The 10,158-nt window shown below is 43.9% G+C and overlaps 1 protein-coding gene across 1 annotated transcript in view; it reads right to left on the reverse strand.

The window, feature by feature from the left end:
* The window catches only part of TMEM67 (transmembrane protein 67), a 64,886-nt gene extending 55,511 nt beyond the window's left edge, over positions 1 to 9,375 (reverse strand). The window contains exons 1-7 of the mRNA XM_066578406.1: positions 9,063 to 9,375; positions 6,643 to 6,728; positions 6,440 to 6,530; positions 3,687 to 3,786; positions 3,037 to 3,106; positions 1,406 to 1,480; positions 1,255 to 1,317 (exon numbers count right to left, since the gene is read on the reverse strand). Coding sequence (XP_066434503.1) covers positions 1,255 to 1,317; positions 1,406 to 1,480; positions 3,037 to 3,106; positions 3,687 to 3,786; positions 6,440 to 6,530; positions 6,643 to 6,728; positions 9,063 to 9,255 — 678 coding nt within the window. The 5' untranslated portion in view covers positions 9,256 to 9,375. The remainder of the gene's footprint in view (positions 1 to 1,254; positions 1,318 to 1,405; positions 1,481 to 3,036; positions 3,107 to 3,686; positions 3,787 to 6,439; positions 6,531 to 6,642; positions 6,729 to 9,062) is intronic.
* Positions 9,376 to 10,158: the final 783 nt, after the last annotated feature.

The following is a 10,158-nucleotide window of genomic DNA, read 5'->3' on the forward strand; positions in this document are numbered from 1 at the left end:
TACTGAGCGAATTATCGTTCGGCGTCCTGTTGGTGGTCACATGTACACGGGACAAGTATTGCCCAAATTCACAGTTTCTAGCTATTATTCGGACGATAGTCGTCTCGTGTAGAGGTACCTTTACTATGCTTTATTTGTATATAATTCCTGTTTGTTTCTGCAATCAGCCTGGTCCCGTGTCATTTTGCCCTCCTCAGTAACTATGTGTCTTTTTCACTGATATGGTATCATGTATTCCTTTTATATTTGTATATCGCATATATTATGTTAATTTATATTATGTATATTTGGTTTTCTGCTAACACCCAAATGTGGCCCTGTTTTTTCAGCTTTAACTTTTCCTGTTGTGATTTTTTCCTTTTTTCCCTAGTAATGTCATGTTATTTTTGCCAGTGCTCTCATACCATTTCTTTTTTTATGATTTTGCATTTATATATATTCATTTTTATTTCTATTGGGGCTGCACTGTTTGTATAGCAGGACTGTTTAAATGCCCACTGAGATCAGCGGCTCTGCCCGTGGTTTTTAAATGTTCCTTGTAATGGGCCTATGAAGGTGGCAGTACGGCGCAGCAATGCATTACTTAATAAAGGATTTCACCGCTACCCTGGTTCTCCTGTTCAGTGCCCTGATATCCCCTTCTTCTTCGTGTACTTGCTGTAATCCTCAGAATAGGCCATCTTAGCAGATACCGGGGGTGCACTAACCAGGCCCCGATCAGCTATTCAACTGGGCTACTGTCACTGTGTACAGAGCAGGAAGCAGAGAGCTTCAATGTGAGATGTGCCTGCAATACCATACCAGATCACTGCACAACGCATGGAGCTGTCTGTTCCTGCTCCCTATATAATGACAACGGCACAGATGATCTGCAAGGGTCCTGGGCAGTAAATGCTGCTAATCAGCTATGGATGACGTATTTTAAGGGTAGGTCATTACTTTTTAAGGGCTTATTCACATGTCCCTATATCGGCCGGGTTTTCACGCCCCGCCGATATACGGAGTCCCTTTCTGCAGGGGAAGTAGGTGGGCCGGGCCGGGAGCAGTGCATTGAGAGGGGGCAGGAGCTCAGTGCACTGCTCCTGACTCTTCCAGCCTCCTCGCCCTGCAGAGAGGGACACCATATATTGACCGGGCGTGAAAACCCGGCCGATATACGGATGTGTGAATAAGCCCTAAGAGCTAGGAAACCCCTTTACAGCAAATGTATACCATATAATGTATTACACACACTATGTGAATCTGAATTCATACCAGACAAGCTGCTGCTGATGCCTGTAAGTGCATGGAAAGCCACTCAGATCGTAATAATATTCCCTGTAAGCAAAAAGATATGAACCAATTTTTGGGATGCTTACTCTTCACATCCTATATGAAGTCAACTCTGCCAAATACAAGTACTTACTAGTTGCCCAAATCGGATTGTTGACAGAACTCTGGACAAGATATGACCTGCTCCATTGAAACATATGCCACCAGACTAGGGAAATATAAGACAAGTCAATGCACTCAGGCACATAAGAAGAGACAAATATTAGGTACTAGATCTATAGATCTCCAAACTTTAAGGGTGTGTTCACACGTGTCTGATTTGTTTCAGATTTTGGTGTAGATCTTCAGCAGATGTCACCTTTGAATTGAATTGAAAGGGTAAAGTCTACTGCAGATCTACACCAAAAATAAAGGAGTTTATCAATATAAAAAACCCTACATAGCAAGCCTACAATGTTGCTTTAAAAAACTTAGTTTTCTACCAGTGTCCATGAACGCATCGCAGTCGTTTGTTTGCATCCTTCTTCTGGTATAGCAGGGCTGGAAATTCAAACTCAAACAGTGGGGATGTGGCCTAACTAAATACCGTCAATAGCTGTACCCCCACTGTATCCCCCTTGGTGCTGCTGCCAATCTGTGCTGCTGGGGGCAGGCTCCTTTCCCCTCCGACTGCTGACAATATAATATCTTCTTACCTTCCCTGACAAAGCCACCTCTATTGGCTGCACTGCAGTAAACAGAGGATCACTATTCAGAGACCTGGTTGTGAGGAGGCTGACTGAGCATGTGTCCTCCAGCACTCAGCTCATTAGGTGGACATGCACACTGCTACTAGTATGAACTTAGGGGGTTGGAACCGATGACCCTGGAGGTCCCTTCCAACTCTACCATTCTATGATTCTATGATATAAATATATATATATATGAAAGTGATAAGTCTTCACTGGGTAAAGTTTATAGTAGTATATAAATACCAAACATGTTAAAGGGTTGGCCGAATTATGTAACGAGCATCTCAATAGGTTCCTCATTGTAAAAAATAACAAAGCAGTTGAGACTCATCTCTCCCGTTTGTCCACCGCCGGCTCTGGCTTTCCACTGTGCTGTTTATTTACAGGCTGCAGTCAATCTGTCACATCCCATAAATCTGCTGCTGCAGCCAATGACATCACTCAGCGATTACCACCGAGTGCTGTCATTGGCTGCAGCAGTTAGTTTGGAGAGGGCTCAGGCTGACTGCAGCCTACAAAGATGGCGTCAGCAGGAAGACCCAGAGCTGCCAGCAGGGGATGAAAGGGGAGAGGTGAGTAACAGCTGCTTTGTTAGTTACACTAAGGGGGAATCCGTTAAGATAACCATTACATAACTCAGACAACCCGTTAATTTTTTATGATATACAGTATAAAATGAATATTATATGCAATGGTGGATATATTAACAGGGCGGAACTTTTCCAAGAATTTGTAGTGGAATCTGCACGGGTTCTGCATGAAATTCAGAACATATCCATGCTTGCTATGAGACCTAGTGATTTGAACTGGAATCCATGGTGTAGTCTATAGAAACAAAAGAAGTGACAAGTCACCTCTTGACGAGGATTCTGCGCTGAATCATCACTGGGAATTTTGCATGTGGATTTGCCCACTGAAAAGGGCTAAATTTGCGGACATTAAAGTATGTAGCCGCAGATTTCAGCATCTCAGACAATTTCTGCTGTGGTCTTTGTGGTGGAATTTGCGTAGAAAATACCCTTAAATTACTTACCAAAATATTTGGCTGGTAGCAGTTGCATGAGTTGGTCTTATTGATAAATGTCTGATGACACCTCTCACACCTAGGATAACATTTCACAATTACATAAACGTCAATATTACAGGATACTTGAGAACACTGAACAGATACATTGATTACAGACCTGCATGAAGTCCAAGCGTTGCTGTGTTCCTGCATACAGTGATATTGGCTTAATTCATGAAAACTGTCTTGGGGTATGTTCCCATGGCGGAATTCACGGCAGAATTTTCTGTGGCAAATTCCACCTAAAAAAAAAACACGCCAAAATCTGCGGCTTGCTACTGCAGTTTTTGGAGTGGATCCGAAAGCGGAATTTGCATGCATAAACTGAACGACAAACAAGAAGCAAATGAATTCTCGTCCGTTGTTCGGTTGCATGCATTTATACTGAACGATTATCAGCCCGTGTTAAATGGTCCTTACTCTACTGTTTACTTAGAATCCTGCTTCAAACCACATTAAGCTACATATCCCAGAGCTCAGCTTGATCTCAGATAGAGCAGCAGATATCACCTGCCAGGATCGCTATAATGGGAGCTGTAAAAGTACATGTGAGTTTAGCTCCTTCTAGTGTTTGCTGCTGGCAGAAACACTGTTAAAGCATCCTGCGAAGGACCTACCGGAGTCCAGAGGTATCAGGCCATGTAAAAGATGGATCGGACCCGTTGCAGTCGACACATTCAGCTTCATGTAGTAATGTCCCATTTACATCCCTTTCCACTAAATGAAACAAATGAGCGGATAAGACAGAAATTCTTAATAAACAGTTCACAAAAAGTAAATGATGGTTCGCAGGTTCAAACCCCCCACTGATTGCTAAATTGGAGAACATTATAAGCAGTAAAACCAATCATTCCCTATCTAGAAGAAAAGTTTAGTTACATTTTAAACCGTTTTGAAAAACTGTATGAGTTATGAGTTCTTTTGTAATGAAGGTAGTGCAAGATTAGACGATTTCTGTCGGTCTGGTTTCAGAAACTCCCAGGAATCTAAAGATATTTTGGGGGTGAAATTACGGCTTGCCATAGATTTTCCATGAATGAACAGCCAAAGCAATCCAAATTTGGATTCAGGGTTTCCTAAAAGGCTTTCCCTTTTTGCTGTTATACAATGGTGCCATCTGCTGGCTAAAGTCAGTGTGTGTGCGCCAGGGAGGCTCCAACAGAGGAGTGGCTGACAATAGATGGTAAGAATACCCTGTTGGACGTCTTTTGACATTGGAGCTGTACAAGCTTCAATTAGAATGTAGGAAGACGTCAGACAGTGGATTCGAAAGGGTTTAATGGCTGGCTCAAGTGCACCCTAGTGAGAGCCTTTCTTTTTTGGCAACTCTCTGGGGTCCCAAGTGTGGAAACACCTTCTGGGATGTCCATATGCCCTAAAAGGTTTTACTGAGGCAACCCATTCAGATGCAGGTTCCTTTCTTGTGAACATACTATTATGTATTTATGAGAAATCCACCTTCATGCACTTATAGGGGTTATCTAGGCAGAGCCCGCTGGGATACACCGGGGTCGGAGTGGAAGCGCTGCTCTGACCTCTGTGTAGTCGGCACTCGTAATTGCAAGCACACCTCTCATTGAAATCAATGGGAGCCGCACTTGTAATTGCAGGCTGCGGTCCCTTTGATCTCAGAGAGAGCTGCACTTGCAATTATGAGCCACTACACGAGGATCGGAGCAGCACTTCTGCTCTGATCCTCATACGCTTATGCCTGTGTGACAGCAGCCTTACTATGGAGTTTTATGTTTTCCTTTATTTTTGCAATATTGTGGAGCTGTGATATCATGAGTGCATTATATTTGCATGAGATCATTACATTTTTTTCTACACTATAAAATACAATGTGATCTTCCTTATGTGCATTATTACAGTGCTATGATATCATAGTGTGCATTATCTCTGTACTATGGCATAACTGGGCATAGTATCCCACCAATCATTTTCTGTGTTTGTTACTTCTACACTGTGACAGCTGCATTTATTATCCTTGTACTGCTACATCACTGTGATGATTCTTCCACCATTTTAATACCACGGTGTTAATTATCTCCACACTGTGAAATTACTGTTGTTATCTTTGTACTGTGACATTAGTGTTTCCTTCCATTATTGGGACATCACTGTATTTATTAACCCCGTACTGTGACATTACTGTAGTTATTATTCTACTATTGTGACATCACTGTGTCTACTATCACTGTACTGTGATCTTTGCATTTATCATACCTGTACTGTGACATCACTGTGTTTATCATATCTGTACTGTGACATCACTGTTCATATTCTCACTATTGTGACATTACTGTGTTTTTTATCTCTGCACTGTAATATCACTGTGTTTTTGTTATTATTTGACTGTTGTAACATGATAGTGTTTATTATCTCTGTATTGTGATATGACTGTCAGCATTATCCCTGTAGAAAAAGTGAAACCAGCTCACCCACACTATCCTGGAATCTAAGTAGCACGGATGGATGGATCTAACTCCAAAACACAAGATTTCTTTCAGCAATCATATGAAGTTAAAAGCAAAACTTTTATTATTGTCTCCTTAAGAACATCCTCCTAGAAGCAGATGGAGAAAAGGGGAACGCTTTTTACATGTTTCAAGCCTCACAAACTAAAGGCAGTTACTTGAGCGAGCATCGCTCTTCTCGAGTAACTACTTAGTGATCGGAGCAGGCTCGGGTGGGCTTGGGGAGCGGACCGAGAGGAAGAGTGAGAGAGAGCTCTCTCTCACTCTCCCCCCCCCCCCCCCCGCAGCCCACCCGAGCCTGCTCGGATCACTGAGCAGTTACTCGAGAAGAGCGATGCTCGCTCGAGTAACTGCCTTACCGAGTAGGCTCGCTCATCTCTAGTTATGAGGAAGAGTCCAGTTTGTGAGTCTTGAAACATGTAAAAATTGTTCCCCTTTTTTTATCTGCTTCTATGAGAATGATTTTAAGGATGCTATAATAAAAGTTTTGTTTTTAACTTCATGAGTGCTGGACGAAATCTTTTTAGCATTATTCTTGTACAGTAACATCACTGTGTGCATTATCCATGTATTGTGACATCACTGTATGCATTATCCCTGTGCTGTGACATCACAGTGTAGGTTATCCATGTGCTCTGACATCACTGTGTACATTATCCCTGTGCTCTGACATCACTGTGTGCATTATCCCTGTACAGTAACATCACTGCGTGCATTAACCCTATGCTCTGGCATCACTATGTGCATTACCCCTGTGCTCTGACATTGTGTAAAAACACACTCTATTCGCTGTTTACTGGGAGTTTTCCACAAATTGCAGAGAGTGGAGAACACTATTTCATCTGACCAGACAGTAGGATCGCCAACATTACTCAACAAAGTTAAAAACTTACCCAGAATCTTCCCAGAAGAACATTGGCAGTTGCCATATGATGTTAATCCACTGGGACATTTAATACAATTCCAACCATCGATTGTAACGCCCTGAAACATAATATCAATTCATATAGTACAAAGCCCTTTAATTTGTGAAACCATATGGAAGATGTCTACATTCAGCTAAATTTACTTTGCAACCATGTGACGACATACTCACCAAGTTGTCAAGACATTTCTGGCAACTGACACTATTGTCATTCTTAGAAAGAAGCTTATATCCAGGGAGACATTCACATGAAGCGCCTGAAGAAAACAGAGCAGCATGTAACCTTATAGGAGCAGTTATTATATGTCATGGCTGCAATACTCATTTATTGGCATTACATTTAAGGAGCTTTCTCGGCATTTCTAGGATAGGTCATCAATATCACATTTGGGAGATCCAACTCCCAGCACCCCAGCCGATTGAGGGTTTGAAGGGGCTGCAGCTAGGAAATTGCCTGCAGCCTCCTCATTGTATAATGGGCACAGAAAAGCTAATAAAAGCCGCCATAGAGAAACACGCGACCTCTGTATACCTCTACATATGGAGTCAGACAGAGACTGTATGACAGTGCCAGGAGGCCACATGGGTCTGTTAAAGCATTTAATGGCCGCCAATTTTTCAGAAATTATGCGCATGTGAACGAACCCATTGAAATCAATGAGTTCTATTAAAAGCGTATTGCGCTCGCAAATTTTACACCCATGTGAAGCTGGCCTAATAGTTTGGACTTTTACAGACATGACAATACCAATTATGTTTATTCTTTTAGTGAAAAATAGGAAAAGGAGTTTTTTTTAAACTTTTAATATTTTTTAATTATTTGTAAACGTTTTAGTTAACTTTTTTAAACTTTTTTTAGCCTCTAAAGGAGACTTGAGCTTGCATTCACTTGTAGAATATAGTGTAATACTATGTTTGACATTGGTCCTTAATGGACTGCAATACATGGCAAGCCTGGGATACCATTGGCATCCTGCGATCGTGTCATGTGAAGGGGACTACTTCATCCCAAGCCAACTGCTTAGTTGCTACTGTCAACCTAGACAGCGGCATCTAAGGAGTTACCAGCCAGAAGCAGAACTGGTATTTTTCCCGCCAAGCCAGTATTTTTTTTCACCGGCCCTATTACAGGTCGGTATTTTGGTCGGGGCTGCCGTGTCCCCCGCAGGGATGAAGAACACATCTGCCCCACCTCTTTTTTCAAACTCCTGCACTCTGGGACGGAGTTTAAAATGCCGGCAAGCATAGTTGCGCCTACGGCAGTCTGAATATGCCCTCAGATGGTATTTGCTTGTTCAAACCATAACCATTTGGTGTAAATGGACCCTAAAATGGACCCGCATTGTGCAAAGCCACCTTCAGGCCACTTTCAGACGAGTGTATTTCAGCTCCATAGTAGGTCTGTGTTTTGCGCACGGTAATGCAGAGCCATTGTAAATCTACATATATATACAGTATCTATTCACATGGCTGTATTTTTCACAGCTGCTTTTTAAAGACACAGTATGACCTAAGGCCAGCTTCACACGGGCGACAAATCTCGCACAAATATGAACCCCATTCATTTGAATGGGGTCATACACATGAGCGATGCTTTCCTGCATAGCGTTGCGCTGAGGGAAACAAATGGCGGCATGTTCTGTCTGGCTGCGTGATCTCACATCGCGGCACCATTGTTCTCAATGGGAGAGACTCTGCAATCCTCTGCTGCAGCTGACAGCCGAATCGGAGGATCCCTTCTTCCCCACAGTGGTGCGAGGCTGTTTTCACGGGGCTTTCACATGGTGGGGAGTGCGATAGACGGTGGATCCACAGCCCCATATCACACTCACCTATGTGAGGTTAGCCTAATTCTCCATTTTTGCCTCTGTATTATTTTCTATTGGGCAGAGATCAGTATTCTCCAGTAGTAAATAAAATATAAGGAGGCAAAAACAAATGAACTACCGATGGCGTACGGCGGTAATGTCATCTGTAACACGTTCGTAATACTCATCTGTATAAGGCCAATGTCATAGGGGCATATCTGGCAGCGTGCGAGACATACAGGTACTATCTTGGCGTGTTTGCAGATGTAATACGTGTCAATATAGAACATGCTGTGATTTTTCTTGCTCGCATATTTTGCGCAGGTCTTGTGAACAGCAACATGGCCGCCTATGTCAGATAGGTACAGCATATTACACGTGCGAAATACACTGTACCAATACGGTCGTGTGAGACAAGCCTTACAGACGTACGCCAATACGCTTGTCTGAAACTGGCCTGCAGAGGTACTCCAGTGAGAAAAACTCATCAAATATCCACTGGATTGGTGATGAATAATAGACTGGTGCACGTACAAGACAACAAAGTGAGTGTATATATATATATACACACACACACAACTATATCTTTGCACCAACTACACATAAGGCCTCCTGTACACACTAAGCCCGAGGTAGAGTAGTTGCCCTTAGTAACCAATCAGATTCTTGCTTTCATTTTAGTAGCGCGGGTGTAAACGACGAGTAGGCTGCTGTGATTGGTTGCTATGGGAGCTGCTGGTCGCTGTGCCCGCCCCGTGTCTATATAAGAGCCGCGCTTCGTACCGTCCTGCCGGGGCCTCTGTGTGTCCGGGCACTGCACGCACGAGAGGTGCCCCGGGTTGTAGTACTGCTGAGACGTGCAGTCCTGCGGCCGCTGCAGCGGGAGGGAGAACCCGAGGGCGAAGCAGGGCAGATATACCGCGGCCACACACCAGCCGTGCAGCCCGAGGCCTCCGCGCCGCTTCCCAGTCTCCATGATACAACAGGCGGCGACCCCTGAGCGCAGGAGGAGGAGGGGAGGAGAGGGATGAGTGGGGACATGTAGGAGGAGGCTGGCGGCAGCGGCTCATGTGCAGGACTCGTCTCCTCCTGAGCTGCGGCTTCCCTGCTGGCCGGACACCACGGGGGAGGGGGAGCCTCGTTCACACGGGCAGATTTTAGTTGGTCCGTGAACTACGCAGGGTTTTCACTACCCCACACTGCGGCGTTGCTTTTTTTTTACTTGTGCACCCCCCCCCCCCCCCCAACAATTCATGCATCGCACGCAGATGTGATTTTTCATGTGAAGGTGATACTATTTATTTATTTTTTATTTTCCCACTGACACCTGGGATTCTCACATGTCTGCAGATCATACGTGCCGATGTGATGCGATACACTTTTCTCACAAAGTGCATCATAATCGCAGGGAAAAATAATTTTGCTGGTCCAATATTGGTCGTAGACTAATCTCGTGTTCCTCTGTGACTGCGGCCTCAGGGTGGGTTCACACAGCCAATACAATCGCGTGATGCAAGAGTCAGTAAAAAGCAGATTTGTGAAACCAATGATTTTCAATGGTTTCCTTCCAATCTGTGACGTCTCCACTGATGCGATCTTGCGAGAACAAAAAAACCACCGCCTGCTCTCGTCCTGTGATGTGCCCTCCCCTGCCTCCCTATGGCGCCTCCTCCTCCTCGCATCGCACAAACCCGCATTGCTATTTTAACATCAGAAAGTCCTATTGACTTTTGGGATAAAAAAAAATTGCACGATGTTCTGGCGGGCGGCAGCGAGAAGAGATTCTAAAAAAAAAACCACCGCTGGCACTCAAAAATTGCAGGGACAAAGACGCGATTTTTCTCACGGTAAAATCGCGATCGCCTGTGTAGAACTAGCC

The sequence above is a fragment of the Eleutherodactylus coqui genome, chromosome 9 (genome assembly GCF_035609145.1).
Source record: "Eleutherodactylus coqui strain aEleCoq1 chromosome 9, aEleCoq1.hap1, whole genome shotgun sequence".
Taxonomy (NCBI): domain Eukaryota; kingdom Metazoa; phylum Chordata; class Amphibia; order Anura; family Eleutherodactylidae; genus Eleutherodactylus; species Eleutherodactylus coqui.